At 37.8% G+C, this 18320-nt stretch overlaps 1 protein-coding gene across 1 annotated transcript; it reads right to left on the bottom strand.

Moving 5' to 3' along the window:
* Positions 1-742: 742 nt before the first annotated feature.
* Positions 743-16797, bottom strand: LOC131781195 (transforming acidic coiled-coil-containing protein 3-like). The gene is made up of 20 exons (XM_059097841.2): positions 16771-16797; positions 16542-16680; positions 15008-15169; positions 14865-14905; positions 13654-13889; positions 12710-13045; positions 12389-12447; positions 10143-10215; positions 9638-9686; positions 9389-9551; positions 8092-8223; positions 5998-6066; positions 5197-5265; positions 4999-5087; positions 4174-4217; positions 3610-3677; positions 2938-3030; positions 2724-2830; positions 2506-2626; positions 743-2089 (listed from the first exon to the last, which is right to left on the bottom strand). Exons 5-20 carry the CDS (start codon positions 13862-13864, stop codon positions 2018-2020), a joined length of 1755 nt encoding a protein of 584 aa, XP_058953824.2. The 5' UTR covers positions 13865-13889; positions 14865-14905; positions 15008-15169; positions 16542-16680; positions 16771-16797; the 3' UTR covers positions 743-2017.
* Positions 16798-18320: the final 1523 nt, after the last annotated feature.

Genomic DNA, 18320 nt, shown 5'->3' with positions numbered 1-18320 from the left:
CCCTTCAAGAATACAAAACCCTTAGAAAGGGTCACTCTCAGTGCGATCACGGCACGTGATCCAAGCCGTAGCCCTGCTGAAATCCCCGGGCAGCTCCTCTGATACGCTCCCGACGATTCCGATCAGCCCCTCTGATAAGCCTCCTATCCAATGTGATCAGCCCCTTTGATATGTACCCTACCGATCAGCCCCTATGATATGCCCCTTACCAATACCGATCAGCCCTTATGATATGCTCCGCTACCGATATAGATCAGCCCCTCTGTTATGCTTCTGTCCATTCCGATCAGCCCTCATGATATGCTCTCTACCATTAATTCCGATCAGCCCCTGTAGTATACCCCCTGCCGATTCCTATCAGCCCTTGTGATATGCCCGCCAATCCACTGATTCTGATCAGCCCCTATTGGATTTCCCCCTTTTCATTTCGATCAGCCCCTATGATGTGCCCCCTACCGATTCAGATCAGCTCTCATGATATGCCCCCTAACCGGTTCCGATCAGCCCCTCTGTTGTGCCTCCTTTCCAATGCGATCAGCCCCCATGTTATGTCCCTTACCGACACCGATCAGCCCCTCTGATATATCCCCTACCGATGCCGATCAGCCCCTCTATGATATACCCCTACCGATGCCGATCAGATCTAGCCTCTCTGATTTTCCCTCCCGGCCGAGGCTATCAGCCCCTATGATATGCCCCTATCCACTTCGTGAATTTAAGGTGGACATCCAAACACACACAATTCAATCCACCTATATTTATTAATAAAAGCTTAGAAAAATACAAACATACTGGCCACGGTTGTTCCAAAGTTGGATAACGCTATCCACTGGATAAATCTCGATCTGGTGGATAGCGTAGTACGTTTTGCTATTACTTATCCGCTGAAGAGCGATTTATCCATTGGATAACGTCCCACCTTTAAACAACTGGGCCCTGGTCTATTTTTCAGCACGATTCCAAGCACGGAACTATACGACTTCCTGCTACTTTTCACTACTGTTCTAAAATTTCTGTTCTTGTTTATCATTTCAAAGGGAACCATTCGATAACCTTTTTTTCCTACCACCTACAAACCTTGTAAAGTTTTGGAAATTGTTTTCACCTCTTTAAATTTAAGTTTTCCCGGGTAGAGAGGGTTGCGGCAGAATAGTAGAGCCACAAAACATTCTTGGCTGATCATTTTGTACATATGATTTAGTGACACTTCAGGCTTCGCTAGACAAAAAGAAATGGATAGAAGAAACAAACAAAAAAACTAACATCACAGCACCTCATGCTTGGTTCGGTAACTAAACCCAAAGATTATCATTCGACAATATCCTGTTGAAATCATTCGCTGATCAATACATGACGGTCATTTGTATGGTCTTTTACATATGATGAAATTCGGCAACCGAAAAAGCAAATCGAAGTCACATCAAATCATCCAGAATTTCTCTACCCTTAATTAGTTCGTGTCCAGTCTTGCCCGGTAAGAGACAGTAATGTACAATATTGTTACAAGCGTGACCAATTTTGCGCGCTATACATTGATTCATGTATCATTTTGTTTATGTTTTGTTCTATTAGAACAAGGTAAGGTATTAACTTAATTGTTTCTTTTTTTTTTTTCTCCTAGTCGAATGGAAAAGACAGAATTTGAGAATTTACAGTAAGATTTCATTCCAACAATGATCTAACAGGCAGTCCTAAAGCGGAAGAGCCATTACAAAAGAAAGTTTTGTGAACTAAAGTTACAACTGTACAGACGCCCAAGAATTTGTCCAAGGACGGTATATAAATATCTCTACCATCTGTAACAGTCGTAAAAGGAAGGAGCACTAAATTAGTCTTGAGATCCACCACTGACCAATAGAAAATTGAGTCGATGAGTCGCTGTGTTCTCACCGTTGGACCGCCCTCCGCTTACTCCACAAAACTTACGCTAAATATACAACATCTTCTTTAACTTTCTTCCCCCAAAAAAGACAAGAACCAGCAGGAATTTGAAGGAGAGACAAAATCACTAGTGTTGCTATGATCGCTGTCCTCCCATTTTGTTTATAAGTTCGTCGCAAATCGACGTGAGTTCGGCGTTTTCGGATATCTGGAAAAAAGGAGCGAAAAACGTATTCAAAACACCTCATCAATTGTACGAGAGGGTAGGTTGGGTAGGGTAGGTAGGTTTGCCGTAACAACCAAGCCAGAGCCCACCTCCGGGCACTTGTCAACACAACACCAACAAAACAGTGGGGGAGGAGGGGGAAGGTAACAAAGAAAGCCAAGCAACAAGGCAAAGTGAGCAAAAGCACTTTGCAAAACCACTTGAACTCTCCTTCAGCGCCCCCCACTAATGGAGAAACCGCTGCGATGCTTTGGTTATAAATAGTTACATTAAGTCCAGTAAAACTCAACTTATTTATGGTAAAGTAAGGGTACAAGAATATCATAAGGTGAAAGTACAACTACGGGTCTTTACTTATAGGAGAAAAAGAGAGGTGGTTTGGTTGAGGAAATACACACCTTTTGCTGTAGACTCATCTCTAAGCTAGCTGATTTCGTTTGTTCCTTCTTAAGTGCCGCTTTCATTACCGCTATCTCTGACTCGTTGGATTTCCGTACTCGAGCAATTTCGATATTGGCACTGAAAACAAAAAAAAATAAATCAAAAAATAAGATATTCATAAATAAAAACAGAAATAAGTAAATTTTAATGGCGCACAAAAAGGACAGAACAAAACCTTTCTATTTTTTCTTCAGCGTGTTTCTTTAACATGCGATATTTTTCTTCAGATCTTTTTAGCTTCTCTTGGTAGTCAGTGGTTGCCTTTTTCAGTATTTCTTCATTCTAAAAAAAGAACCAACAGATTTCAATCCTCAATGGAGACACAGAGAGCAGTAGTTTACCAAGACAAGCGAGCAGTAGGTTATCAAGTCAAGCCATATGTTTAATACCTTTTTAAAATTTTCCACGACTCCCTTGAGTTTCTCGTATCTCCTATGTAGATCTGAGAAGGCCGTCTCTACCGCTGTCAGATCAGATTGAAGCTACGAAAAACAAAGAAAATAAAATGAAAACAAAGAAATAATTTGGACGATACGCTCTGCTCTATATGTTATGTTACGCGCTTTTGCAAACAAATGACATCAGTACCAAGGAAAATAATCTATCTGAAGTTGAAAGCTGCTATGTGAACATAAATAGCCTCGATATGATGCCTTGTGTTTGGTCCATATTCGATTGTTTTCGCTCTTATTACCCAGGTTAAGAGGGGGTATTCACATATACACAAAAGGAGACAATTTCGCCCTTATTTAACAAAAAAGTTTGTACTCGACACTACTCGCGACCTCGACTCGGCGGAGACTCGAGCAAAACAGGAAGGAGTCAACATTCCCAGGCAACTTCGCTGTCATGAAATTTTTGCGCGCCATAGAACTGTGGTTGAAAAAGATTATCAATGTCGGCACGATTCCCTTTATTCAGTTAAGGGGTATAGATATGTTTTGGCCACGATAAGGAGTCACCTTGAACAAAAAGGTTTTAAAAATTTATGAATTTCCTTTTCATTAATCAGCGACCTGATCACGCTAGTTGGAGTATAAGAATCGTGAAACATTTTTTACCTGGTCTCGCTCTTTCGCCACCTCCGAAGTTGAGTGATTAAATTGGTCTTGAGACTTCTGATTTTTTTCTGCCAGAAACAAATGAGGTAGGAGTGTCAAAAAAGAAAGACAAAAATAACTGGATGTCGGGCGAACAGTGGGCAAAATATTGAACGAATCAGCAATAGTAGCCTGCAAAAATTGTTCAGCTTAAGTTCTTCATTTCCACAAGCCATCCAGCTTTGAAACTGTAGCAACAGATGACGGCCCAAAAAGGAAAAGGTGCTTTGGTAAGTAATGATAAACAAACAAACAAACAAACAAACAAACTAACTAACTAACTAACTAACTAACTAACTAACTAACTAACCAACAAAACGAAACAAAACAAAACAACTTAACGTTGTGGAGGTGTAAGATCAATAATATAATATGCAACGTAATGCAATGCAATCTCGGAGGCAATTGAAAATTAACAAATTTATATATGAATGCACGATCTCACACTAGAAGGACTTCCCTAGCCAAGAGACATCCATCATTTTATAAAGGTGCAAAGTTAATTACAAAAGGAACTGTAGTTACCGATCATATCAGCGATGGTCTTCTCGTATTCTTGCATCACAACCCTAAAGACAGGGAAGTACGTTCAGTAATCAACGAGGAGATTGGCAATCCGTCAATTACTTAATGCGAAACCGGTTTTTGGGATGTAACGTAACGCTCTCCAAATTCTTCGGGGTAGGGGAGGGGGAAGTAGCGTGATAGTCCATAAAAGTGGCCGCGATGGAAGCTATTGGTTTTGTTGGTGTATTGGTCAGTTGGTCAGTTACTCAAGGCGTTCAAGTCTTCGACTGTCCCGGCTGTGTAACTGGTCGGTCAGACCAGGGGCCGCTCATTACTTATCCTAAGGGGGTCGGAGGATTTTGGTTGTGTCGCAAATAAATTTACCTGATCCCCCACAAGGCCCACAAGTGTTCCAACGACCCCCCCCCCCTCCTGATTAGTTAGAGACGAGTGCTCTCCCCTCCTTTCCCCTGAAACCACGTGATCCCCCCAAATCCTCCCAGCCCCCCAGACGATAGATAATGACTGACTCTTTATCAATCTGTCGGTCGGTTAGAGTAACTGATCGCCGTCAGTTTGTTGGTTTTCATTCTGTCACGCGGGTATTTGGTCTGTCTTTTCACTAATCAACCAAAGGAGAAACAGATAGTTTTCAGCCAGTCGGTTGATCTTTAGCTACTCAGTAAGGCGTACAAGTTGTCTGCCAAACCAACTGATAGCAAATTGACACCAAGTTTGTACATCAGCTCGCAGTTTCAATCTGAAAAAACCGTCAACTGATAGGACGTAAAGTTACTGTAATGAATAAATCAACTTACGATCCTTCTCAGTGTAAGCACCAACCTTAATTCCCCTGTTTCTCTTCTTAACTGTTCATTTCTTTCCGTTAGTTCTTTGCTCTCCATTTCACGAATTGTAGCCTCCTCTTCCATCTTTTTGTTAACATAAAAGAAACGCAAAAATGAGCGATTGCCGACAGACCTGCTTAAAATGCCTCCCCTCTTTTCTATCCAAAGGAAGAGCAGCGATTCTCTGACGTACCTGCTGACGTAGAGTTTCGGTCTCCTTTTTGACTGCTGCCGCAAACTCGTCTTTGCTACTGAACAGCGCCTAACGAATGGCAGAAACAAAGAATGGAAAATGAGAGCAGTTCAAAAGAGATCGGTTCTCATCAAGGTAAAAACAAAAAAAAATTATCTGAAGATGCAACTAGAAATATCTGTGTTCGGAAACCATGCAGCAAGTCGTAAGAGTGACAAACTCCTCTCTGCCACAGAACAGCGCCAAGCGAATGACAGAAACAAAGAATGGCCAATGAGAGCAGTTCAAAAGAGATCGATTCTCATCCAGGTGAAAAAAAAAAAAAAATTGTCTGAAGATGCAACTAGTAATCTCTGTGTTCGGAAACCACGCAGCTAGTCGTAATGGTGACGATTATCTAATTTATCTTTACAATATCGCTCCTGAATCAAACATTTAGGTCACGAGAATTTAGGTAATGAGCACCGACTAAGAAAGCTCTGGATTGTTGCATAAATTCTCCTTATTAGCATCGAAGGAAATGTATGGAGGACAGTGTGTAAAGTATGCATTCTGATGTTGGGATGTAAAGGGTTAAGTCAAAATGCACACAAACTCTCTTCTTCACAAATTCGTTATTTTACAAGTCTCTTTTTGCATCCCTCTTGGACAGATTCTTTGTGATTCACTCACAGCAATCACTTCAAGTTTGATTCAGAGTATATCCACGTAAATATCACCATGCGCCTCATTGACTGAGCTCGTGGTGTAGATTTTTAGGCCAAACAGCTACGTAAAACGAAAGAAAGGTACGAAGGTTACCTGTTTACGGAGAGCTTCCGTCTCTTTCTTAACAGCTGCATCTAATTCCTCTTTGGTAAATAGCCGCACCTTAAATGTTACAAGAAAACAAAGGATAAAAATACTGCAGTAGATTACGTGTGCAGATCAGCAAGTTTTGATAAATTGAGGTAGTGTACTATATATGAGAATAATTGCACAAGAAACGAGTTTGAGAGCTCTACATATGACGTACAGTATCCAAAGTGCAAGTCGTTTTGTTATAATCCGATGATATGTTTAAAGAAACGTTGTAGACAGTAACACTATAAAATAACTTTCAGCTAACCTCTTTTATCACCGTGTTATCATGGACAGATTGTCCCAGACATCCAAAAGCCTTCAAAAAGCTCCACAAGTGCATGATCTTTTGTCAGTGTGCTCTTTGATCCGTTCGAGCAACGATCAATAGATCAACAACAATGGAAAAAACAAAACGGAAATTACGAGCATCGCAAATCCGGAGAAGCCATTTAACTGCGGCCGAAAGTTGTGTTCTTTAAAAGGCTTCGATTATTTTGTAGGGGTCATACAGGCTCCGCTTAAATGAAATCTTAAAATCCTGTCCATTAAGACTCGATAAAACCAGCTATTTCTCGTTAACGCGAGTCTGAAGCCGCTAGCCACCAGCTAAATTTCGTTGAAGGACTTTTCGAGCGCCAAAATATAAAGATGAAAAAACGAAAAAACATTATCGCACTTGTCACCCAAGCTGACAGGTTGCAAAGCAAATTGACCAATGAAAGGACACAATCCTCCCAGTAACGATCCATATAAGGATTATTGGTGCTATTAATGCGTGTAAAATACAAGATAAAACACCAGTCACCTCTCTTACAAACCATTAATATTAAATGAAAACAAAAACACTCAGGTACGAATCCGCAAGCCATCTGTTCACTGACTCGTTTCGACGGCAATGAGATCAAAACAAACCACAAAATGAAAATTATCAGATATTAGGGAAATATTTCTTTCATTCATTGCAAATTCATTCTTCGAAGTTAATCGCACCGACCTAGTTTCATGTAGTTTGAATTTCTAAATCCTGCCACGAAATAGTCCTCTCGTAACGTTTAAATCACACAGATTGCAATTTTGGTTACATTTCAAAGTGCGAAACGACCACGAAATATCAACTTAAAAAATAAAAACATACCTTACTAAAATGACAAAATTCACTTTTCATCAAACTACGTGCTAGATTTAAATTCTCTCCGACAACTAATCTTAAATTTTGAGGTATTTTCTCAACAAATAAATGACAGATTGATTCGAAATTTTACCTCAGGAGCACAGAGGTTTGGAAGCGAAATTGAAGTCTAACGCGTCTACATGTTTTCCTTTTGTACTTTTATTGGATTTTGTTCGCTCATGAATTCTGTCAGATATTTGTTTCTAGCAGTCACTTAAAAGAAAAATAAACAAGACACAATACCACGGTGCATCGATTTTACCGAAAAAAAGCACGAAAATTTGCATTCTTATCGGTGGGCTAATTTAAAATCTACTCGAAAATTTTAACACACAATACCATCATTTCCCCCGTTTTGAACTTGTATATTCCACCTTTTTGACCGAGCTATATCTTAATGCGAAGTACTCAGATATAATTAAAATAATTCCGGAGTTGAAGAGCGAATGGTAAATAGAATTTGAAAAGTTTTGGTCGCCGCTTGTAAAAATTCTATAAAAGTATTTAGAATTCGGTATTTTTAGGCAAACGAAATTCTGATAGAGGATGGTACATCTAAAACCATACTTCTGAATGCTTTCATTGTGCAAAATAAAATACAATTTTGGCATCTGTATATAAGGAAAGACAATTCAAGAAGATATAGTGCTTAATTTCTTCTGAAATGCCCAAAATCTGATGAAAAAATCATACAACCAGTGCAGTAACACGAGCGTCTTCGCGAGAAAACACAAAATTATAAAACCGAGTACATTTTTATCTTTTACGCAAATATACCGCTTCACTTGATGGTGTCAACAACAAAAGATTCTCAAAAGCGACTTTTGTCAATAGAAACTTCCTCACTGAAAATCTTGAGTTAAGAGTATTTCAATGTTTACCTTGTCGCGCGGCGCTTCTTCCTCTTTCACCTCAATATTGCTTATCTCTGGCACAGAATGCGTTTCCACAATGTTGTTGGATTCTCCCACAATTATATCCTCCTCTTCTTCTTCGATTTCGGTTTTCGTACCCTGAAAACAGAAATAATTTATACAGACAATGTTTTCATCTCAGCACAGCAGGAGATCTGCTTTAAACATTTCGTATTTCCGCTAGAGTTTGAAGGAATATGCTGGGAGAAATGGAAAATTTACATACATTAACATTTAAAATCAACCCAGTGAAGTTGGCCGTCGGATATCAAGTGAAGTCGCCGACAAAAATGGGATTTTCTCTCACCAGTCAAGAAAATTAAACACTTTTCTTGACATCTATCAATTTAGAGGGAATTTGGCAAATTGACAGAATTAGACTTTCACGATGTAGAAGTTTCAAAATGTCGCGTGCAAAAACTGTAAGTGGTAAGTACATAAAAACAAAAGGGGCCTTTTAAAAGAATTTAGAAAATAATCCCCTCTAATTCAAACTGATTTTCATCATCTTCCTTTCATTTCGTCAACTGGCAAATAATCATTTCGCTGTGACAGAATATTAACATAAAACCAAAAGTAATTGATTAAATCAAAGGCCTCTATTAATCTTTATTCACTGAAATTTCCCTCGAGGTGAGAAAAGGGAAAAGTTAACTCAACATTTCCTGGTGGGGATATCATTTGTCACGCATTTTCTAAACAGTAAAAATATTGCGTGACAAACTCAAATATATAAGTTAGGTTATGTTCGCTTGACTGGTCGCTTTGTTTTGATTTTGGATTTTTTTACCCGTCTCATTCTACCAAAAAATATTTATACTGAAGATCTTAAAAAAAAAAAAACATATGAAGTTTATTGGTGATTGTGGCCTCAAAACTGAGAAGAAATTTGAAAAAACCTACATAAGACAATAAGATAAATTGCTTGGGATGTTGCCTAGTCAACGAGAAGTTAGTAATCATGTACAATGAAGGAAAGACACACGTCACTGCATATATATCACAAAATTCTTTCGATCTAAAGTCGATTTTTTATCATGTCTATTGAATTCTCCGTCTCAGAGTATATCAAGTCTACAGTGTGCCAAGTTTGACAGAAACTATCCATCGTTCATTTCCTCAGCGTTACAAAGTAACTTCCCTAACCCAAAATTAACTCTAACTTGTTATCAGCTGTTGATGTTTGGCTAGAGGAGGGGTGGGCGCACAGTTGCTCAGACGCTGACATTGATCCGAACGATTTGAGCAAGATTTTTAACCGTACCTTAGCTATCTCGGAAGGAGAAAAGTTTAACAACTTGTCCACCCCGCACGGGCTGTCTGCCTGTTCTAACAGAGTTTGGTCTTCGTTGGTTTGGCTTCCTTGAAGTACTGAGGTCCTCGCGGAGGGTGCTGGTGAATCCATGAAGAGAAGATTGTCGCCCATGCTGCATATTAAATTTAAAAAAATACGAATAAATAAATTAAATGCAATGAAGAAAATTGACAAACCAAAGGCCATCAAGTAGCCTACCTCAGAGGTTTCTGTGGAGCCATATTTCTCATCCCAACACCTCGCTTGACTGCAATTCAGAAGAAGAGTTATTCGTCAGTATCCGAAATAGGGATTATTAACCAAAATGGAATGCTTTCTGTTCGCCTTAAGTTGCACTTTATCACAAAAGGAAAAAAATCAAGTAGATCACTTAAGCGTTTGAAAAGAACAAAGGCAAAGAGAATGTAAAGAAAACAAGAAGTACCCACCCCCCCCCCCACCGTCTCACAAAAAAAAATATTATTTTTCTTCCCTCTAGCAGGAGTGGAGAAGAGACCACGTGATCCCCAAAACATCCCCAACCCACTCACCCATCCCTCTTCTACTTCACTCTATTCAATGAACATGTACCTGACAGTACTTATTCTGTTTCTAGAAGCAGCGTACAAACTTTAAACATGAAACTTCCCAACAGACTTATCCAAGGTTGCAAGATTTTAGTGCATTTATACAAGGTGTAGTTCGTCATTTACAAATCACTAACCTGGAGTTTGAGAACTTCCTCCTTTGACAAGTGGATCAAATTTAACATACAAAGACTGACGTGCCAGGGCTGACTGCAAAAGTAAACACAACATTTGTTTAAACTAATGGTGTGTATGTCATCAAATGTAGCTGTACTGCTGTAAAAAACCCAAATGGCTACAAACTAAGGGTAACATAGACTTTTGTAAGACCATAGAGACAAACACTGTGGGCAAAGGTCAGCACAAGAGCCAATAGAGATTCATTTTAATGTCATAGTTACAGCAGAATTATATAAAACTGTCAACCTGAGCAGAAAAATTAAAACAAACAATTATCTCGCCAATAAAATATTTCTGGGTTAGACATTAACACATCTTGTTTTGATATATCTTAGTTATTTTCTGTTTTTCCTTTTGATCACCTTTCTTCCTTCTAAAACGTTTTGGTCAACAGCACATTCTTTTTCTTAGAAAAACCATAAAGGTGACAAGTATCTAATTTCTCCTTAAAGTACCACAACTGAGTCACACATTTAAGGTCATGAGAATAAAAGAAATGATCAACAACTAAAGACGCTGTTGATTGTGCAAAATAGTACAGTTAAAGGTTAAAAATTAACATGGTTGTTTGGACACCTTAAATGCAACACTGATCAAAACAAGCAAACAAACAAAAAAAAAAAAAAACAGAATTATTTCCGTGTGTGAATACACATGTACATTTGTAGACAGGCATTATCACCACAGATAGGAAAGCTTTCATTAATCTGTTAGTTCAGACCATCACCAAATAAGAAAGGAAAATTCTCACTTTCAAAAACCACCCAGACACTGTAGACTGTTAATTAAAGTACATATACTACAAAAGTACTGCAACATTTTCCAAACCTTTCTCTTTATCATAATTATTGACCATCACAAATAGGCATATCTGGCAGATCTTGATTGTTTAAAACGAGGAACACCGAGTGGCACATTAATTGTAAAAAATTAAAAGACTACTCAATCCACAGCCTGCCTTACCAATATTTTCAATGCATACCTAATTTCTTCATCAGTGACAGAATTACTTAGTTGAAAAGGTTTGACAATCTTTTTTCATTCAAATCTGACACTTAATGAGGTATTTCCTACTTTTATTTGACATGTCCTTCATTTAGTGATCATTAGGAGCAGGTAATGATGTGACAACTTCAATTTCACTGTCCAATGAGCAGGAAATAAGGTGATACACTTTAAAACATTTGACTGAGAAACTCCCCAGGACATCATTAATGATTCATGATCAATGTCTGGTGCTACTTTGATGAAAAGCAAAGAAACCTCTTTTTCCATTTGGCACTCAGGTACCATGAATTCAATGGGCCGCTGATTTTAAAAGTGATGGAAAACATCCACACAAGATTTAACAAACAAAAGTGACAACATTTACTCATTAGAGGCATCACAAGGTATAATATACAATGTACATTCATATAAACACTTCGAGAGTAATTAGGATAGCCCAGTCAACATAAATCACACACATGGATTAAAGTAAAAGAAAAGTTCATTTTCATTGTAAATATCATGAGAAAGTGTATTTTTCCAGTTAAAATAGAAAAGGAACAATGTGGAAAAAAATGTATGTTTCAGACAAGACAGTTATAATTGTTTTTATCTAAAGAAACTGTAATGCTATATTAGTGGATAAGTATAACAAGGTAATTTAGTACATTGTATATCAACTGAGTTGATAACATAAATTGGCCACCATTTAGAGTTTCAAAGCTGACTTTTCAAGCATTAGCTCTTCATCAGAGCAAATGGCGATGGGCTGGCACTCAAAACATCAGCTATAAAATTCTTTGCAGTGGCCGATTAACATCATCAACTCAGTTGATAATACCAAATTACCTTAGCAAAAAACACCATCAGTTAACTTCATTTTAATTCATATCTACAGTAGAACCCTGCAAACTTAAATGGGTTTCCCCAGGTAACTCAAACAAGATTTGATTTCCCTTCACCCCATTTTAATACACGACTAAAGTCATGTATTATTTGCTCAAACACCCACCAACTATTTTTTGTTTTCACTGGGGAGTAACAGTTAGAGGAGTTCTACTGTATCAAGGCATTCATCTGTAAGTGAAAAAATTAAAGTTAAAACCTTTTAAATCCACAATTAAATCTTTGGTAATGTTATAGTTCCTTTTAGATGGTGATAGCAGTTTCTCTTCTGACAATAGATTAGAAACACTAACTTAAGAACATCTCTTACCATTTGAAAGTCCTCACTGTTGTTGCCACACTGCTCCAAATAGTCTAGCTCCCACATGGCTGGTGTTGAAATATAACAATAAAGGCAGTTAATATGCAGCAGTACCATTTTGAGTTAACCCTTTAGGGACTAGCTTCTAATTTTTCCTTACAATAGCAAAAGGAAATGATCATCAACTAAAGAGGCTCTTGGTTGTTGAACATGTTCTCCTTGTCAGCAACTCAGAAAATGTATAGAGAAAAGTATGGAGAATACCCATACTGATGTTAGATAGTAAAGGGTAAAAACACTTTCATATCCTTACAGCTTCAAAGTTATTACCTTCACTGGCTGGCTTAAATGCCTCATCTCCAAACTGATCGTCAACCTCTACTTGGTTTACTGCATCTTTTTCAAACAGAGCTTGAACATCCTCTGTCTTTTCACCACTTATCACATCTTCATTCAGTGTATTTCTCTCTTGAAACTCATTTTCAAGCTCAGAGGGGTTCACTGAAAACAGTTCAGCTGACTTATACGAGTGTTCCTCACTGGTTATCTCCTTAAGTAAATTGTCGGTGTGAGCATTTCCTGTGGACAACACATCATCTTCTACGTTGCCATTTTCATGCGGAGCAAGGAGTTTGTTGATGTCTTCGTTACTGTCTATGAAGTTCTCTGAAAGGAACAATTAGTAAGGTTCAGTAATTATTGAAATAACAAGCTTCAACTCAAGTTGACAATCCCATAGCCATGTATAGTAATATCGACTTTATAGTTCAATTTTTTATCATTTCGAAAAGCATTCCTTGGAATAATTCAAGTATTGAATTATGTTTTACAAGTCAAGAAATTTCTTCTTTCAAAAGAAACATTTAAGACTCAGAAAAAAAACATCTAACCAGAGTAAGGTATTACATTAAAAGCCTGTGGGCAGAAGAAAACCACTGGCTGTCAGACCATTTTGCAGCAGCTACTATGCTTTGTAAATTGTGCTCAAAGACAGAAAATAAGTACTTTTTAGAACTGATTCTAACATAATTGGCTGGCCAAAGTCAACCCTTTATGTCCTAAAACCAGTAACTGTATATTCTCCACAAAGTTCTCAATACATTTTTGCATATTATTTCCTAAGGTGTTGACAAGGAGACTTTGTTTTACAATCAAGAGCATCTTTGGTTGGTGATCATTTCCCTTTTTTCTCATGACCATAATCTGTGATTCAGGGGTGATATTGTAGGGAGAAATTAAATGCTAGTCACTCTTTGGGGTTTTTTCTTACAGACCTTGCTCATCAGGTGATGCCCTATCACTACCAATTGGTGAAAATGTGCGCGGACAGTCATTACTGTTAATTTGTAGCTTTGAAAAGTCCGACATGAGCTCTGTATCTAAATCATCATTAGGTCCATTCTGATGCCCTTCGGACCCTTGCATGATATTGCTGACAGACATCTCAGATTCATCAATCTCTGGGTGATCAGCATTAGTTGTCATGTTTAAAGCTGTGCCTGATTGTCCCCTACAAAAATTAAAAAAATACATGAAAAATATTAATTTTGGATGGTGATATGGTGCAGTTCCAACAGAAGTTCTAATGGAATGCTAAACAAATCATCATAGCAGCTATCAGCAGATCATGGATCATACTTAGTCTTGGAGATCTCATTAGCAATCCTCCTACTGTCTGACATACAATTCCTTACAATATTAGTTTGGAGAATTTGGTATTGTATCAACTAATATTTGCCAAGTTGACATTTTTTGTTATTCTCATCACTTGTCTGCTTGATATTGTATTGATATTGTAAGGAGAAAATCTGCCTTGGTCACACATAGGAGTTAAGGGTAAAGCTTATAACTGAAGAAATTAGGAAAAACCTTGCAAAGAAACTAACACTGGTAAATTCTGGAACTGTCAGCTGTGCAACAGAACTTTACAATTTCTCTTTATTTACAACAGATGTCAACAGACAAAGAGATACATGTTAAAAAAACTAACAAACAGGTCCAGTGAGTAGAAATGTTTTAGTAACAAAGTTTCTCAATGCAATCATCCTATAGTACCATTGCCAAAAAATTGTTTGCTTGTTCAAACAAGCATTTTGTTCACCATGGCAAGTGAAAAATTCCACCAAAAGTCACCAATTGGTGACCAATGGATTTGACAAAAAAAGGAAACAAACAAACATCAGCAGGGGGACTCAGTGAAAAATTGACCTTGAGCCCTGATTTATATATATATATATATATATATATACACCTATTTTCAAAAACATTGCAATTTGAAAAAAAAATATATGAAATGTGTATAAACAAAAGGTTTACATATTTCATGTATATTTTAAAATTTTAATGTTTTTTGAAAACTGATGTATATATACAGTATATATTTTTTATAGACCATGTTGTTATCACATGTAGCTCCAGATGCATACCAGGAGATTTCCATCTCAATAAGCTTGTTATAAACTACAACCAATATCTCTCAACTTACCTAAAGCAGGGTAAATCAGCTATAAGCTGGTCAAGTAACTCCTACAAAAATATCAGACACAGCATTAAAATCAATATGAACATACACTTTAAAGAGGGACAGGAAGATCAGTACTCAGTAGAACTAAATTCTTCATTTCTTACCTTGGCTGTTTCAGTGTAAAAATTATGCTCTTCCTTGGTCACAACTTGGGTTCTCTCTGTCCAGTTCTGTTCTTCGTCAAGTTTACGAATATCCTCCCAAGCAGTATTTTCTTCTCTTTTGTGAGGGATTGTGTGCCGTGCAGGAGAATTTTTGAATGAGACCTGAAGAAAAATGAAAAAGTTGTAAATACACCAAAACCATGAATCAAGAGGAAAATTTTGCATTCTGTAGCTTTCAATTTTTTAAATGTGATTGTCAGTTTTAGGAAAGCTTTACTACAATTACATCTTGGATAGAGATGCCTATCAGCTGTCCAGTATATCCCAATAAATCAGGAAGCTGTCATTTGTAGGGAAAATGCCTCAAACTTATTTTGAAGCCATACACACAGAAAGGAAAATCTATTTCCAGTCTTTCACACTGTTCACCTGGGACTTTCTTGACCAAATGGTGATCAGTATAAGAATCTAACAAGCAGCATTAACATGTTCAGTAAATGAAGACAAATAAGCTATCATGGGAACAAATAAAAGTTTCATGAGCTACATGTAATATGGCTGAGGAAGTCATGGCAGCATTTATGATGTATATTTTGAAAAAACCAATGGTTAAATTCATCATCAGGTCTAAATGTGTGAACATGACCTTCTACATGTTGTACACAAGTACCATGAGTCGAAGAGAATCCACTGATAATACTAATCTCTACAACCTTCTCTTCCACGAATTTGCCTTTTGCCTCTGTCATAACAGTCTTGATCTGTTAAAATGATTAAGTGGGCCTACTTGGTTGTTGTGACAACCAAGAGATTGGTAATCAAACTATATATACTAAGGCAAATGAATATACTTGTATGGTTTCCTAGCTGAAAGTTGCAGCAGTGGCTGAGCTTACATTGAACAAATATGCATGTAACAACATTTGATCTGCTACTGTAACTCACCGGTGGTTACAAATATCTCATTAGCTTCCATATTAAAATGAGCAAACTGTAATAATAGTAACACACCAAAGCTGTAATTGGAGTTGGAGCATAATAATTTTACAGCAAGGTGAATTAAAACTTTCAATTTGGAGGGCTGAGGACAACCTTGAAAAATTGTCCACACATTAATTAAGTCATACCCAAGAACCTAACAATGTAATAACAGTGCTACTCGTGGTAAATCAGAAGATATTGTCGGAAACAGAATTTTACCATCCAAAGATCACGCCAATTAATTAGTGATTATTTATATATTGAGGAGGCAAAGAATTATCCATTTCGTTTTCTAGTTAAGGAATCTTCTCGTTATTATAAATCAAATATATCATGCCCCTGAGATTTTTTCCACCAGAAACTATGCGGGGATTTTTAATCTCGTTACTCCATACGTACTCGATCGACCCGGGCAATTAAATATTATGACCAATCCCGTTTACACGTCGATGAAACGAAAACTAAGGAGTTTTTAGCTACGACTTTTGATACGGGTAACCCAAAAATTTCCATAGTCAAAAGACAGTCACAGTTCCAAAAGACACAACCTTACCTTAGTTAATTTCTTTTCCAAGGGGCAGTTTGCTCTCTGAGAAGATTTTAATATCGACACAACTCTTGGCAGTTCCCCATCTTGAAATTTCTCCGGGACACCCTGGTTCTCCTTATCACCTACTTCCTGGCTAGGCGCCCTGAAATCCATTTACGATGAGGCGTTAAAATTTATAATTTGTAAAAACATTCAGCAAACAATAAAACAACAGTAAAATTCAAAGGTTTACCATTTCGCGAACCGTTGGCCGCCTTTTCTACTGAGCCCGCGAGCACGAGGATGAGAGCCATAACAAGCATGCGCTAAGGTATGACGAGAATATATCTCCGGACTGGACTAAAATATGAGGATTTGGACTTTTCGCGGGGCGCGAAGGATTTTGCTTGTGTCACAATAAAATTTAATTGATTCCTCTGTAAGGCTCCGTATTCTTACAGTCCTCCCCCACCCCCCCGTGGGCTGTTTATTGGCAGTAAATTATTTTATAGTTCTCCTTTTATGCTCTGTTGGCGATTACTAATCCCCGCCTCTGTTCTTTCTGAAAACCACGTGATCCCCCAAAATCCTCCGATCGGCCCCTGCCATAAATGATGACTTTTCTCGGGGGCAATTATGACAGATATCATGACATGATTCGGCAGGATGCCGTCTGGAATTATCCTGGGTGAGATCTCGACGTATCCCCGAGAAATGATATTTCTGTCACTTGAAATGAATATAATAATATGCCGTTGACCTATTCAGTTGTAGACCGCGCAAGAAGCTTGGAGCTTGGTACAGATACTCCGAGAAAAAAAAATAAGAAGCCCCGGGAAACATCGAGCGAAGATTGGGTCAATATCGAAATTCCACTGTTACTTGCCATCACTCACTCACTCACTCATCCCCGTAACATAGTGGCTTCGTCTCCGATTATGAAGGCGGCAGTAGCCACAAAAACCCTGTAAACTACGAAATCGTAGATAGATTGATCATAAGGAACTTCCTTTTTACGCTGCCGTCGTTGCGGACCTCTGAGTATGATTGTCATGGGGCTCAGTAGGCTTTGTCCTGAATTGTAATTGAACTTTTTTACTTCCGTTTGCTATCAGATAGTTGGCCAGTGAGCCTCGGAGTTCCCACGTTATTAAAAAGGTGTGGAAAGGCACTTGTTGGACACTAATTTATTTCTTCCTTTTCTGTAAAAAAAAAAAACTTTATGATGTTGATGGAGCGTGATTAAAACAACGAAGAAACACTTTAAACTACTACAATAGGACCACCATTTAATTTCTCTACTCAAACAATGTTTTAATTTTGAAATCTTTACTTCGTTATCATTTTAAAAACTAATACCACGAAATTTTCAAAAGTTCACTTGCTATAACGGTTGTTCATCAGCTCGTCAGCTTATCTTTCTCAAAATGAAATCTTCAGCAATAAAACCGCCACTTTGGAGACTATTTGACATCTGAAATCATAGTGAATATATTTTTCACCGCTGTATCATTGTAAATATACAATTTCGTAGCAATGCTATTAAGGGAACAGTCACTCTTTTTGATCGCCAGGAAGTTAGGGGTGGCGCGAAGATTTTGGGGTAGATCACATGGTTTTCAGGCCAACGGAGTGGGATCAGTCGTCGCCAACAGAGGATAAAAATTGACCATAAGTATATTACTGAGCCTTATAAGTGGAGTCAGGTAAAATTTATCGTGATACCTCCAGGTGATAAAAAATGACCGACCCCTCACAAACCATTTCTGCACTGAACATTGCTTGATAAACCTCATGTTAGCT

This window comes from Pocillopora verrucosa, chromosome 1 (assembly GCF_036669915.1).
Source record: "Pocillopora verrucosa isolate sample1 chromosome 1, ASM3666991v2, whole genome shotgun sequence".
NCBI lineage: Eukaryota > Metazoa > Cnidaria > Anthozoa > Scleractinia > Pocilloporidae > Pocillopora > Pocillopora verrucosa.
The sequence above is the reverse complement of the archived record's forward strand: the minus strand, read 5'-3'. Positions and strand labels throughout refer to the sequence as shown.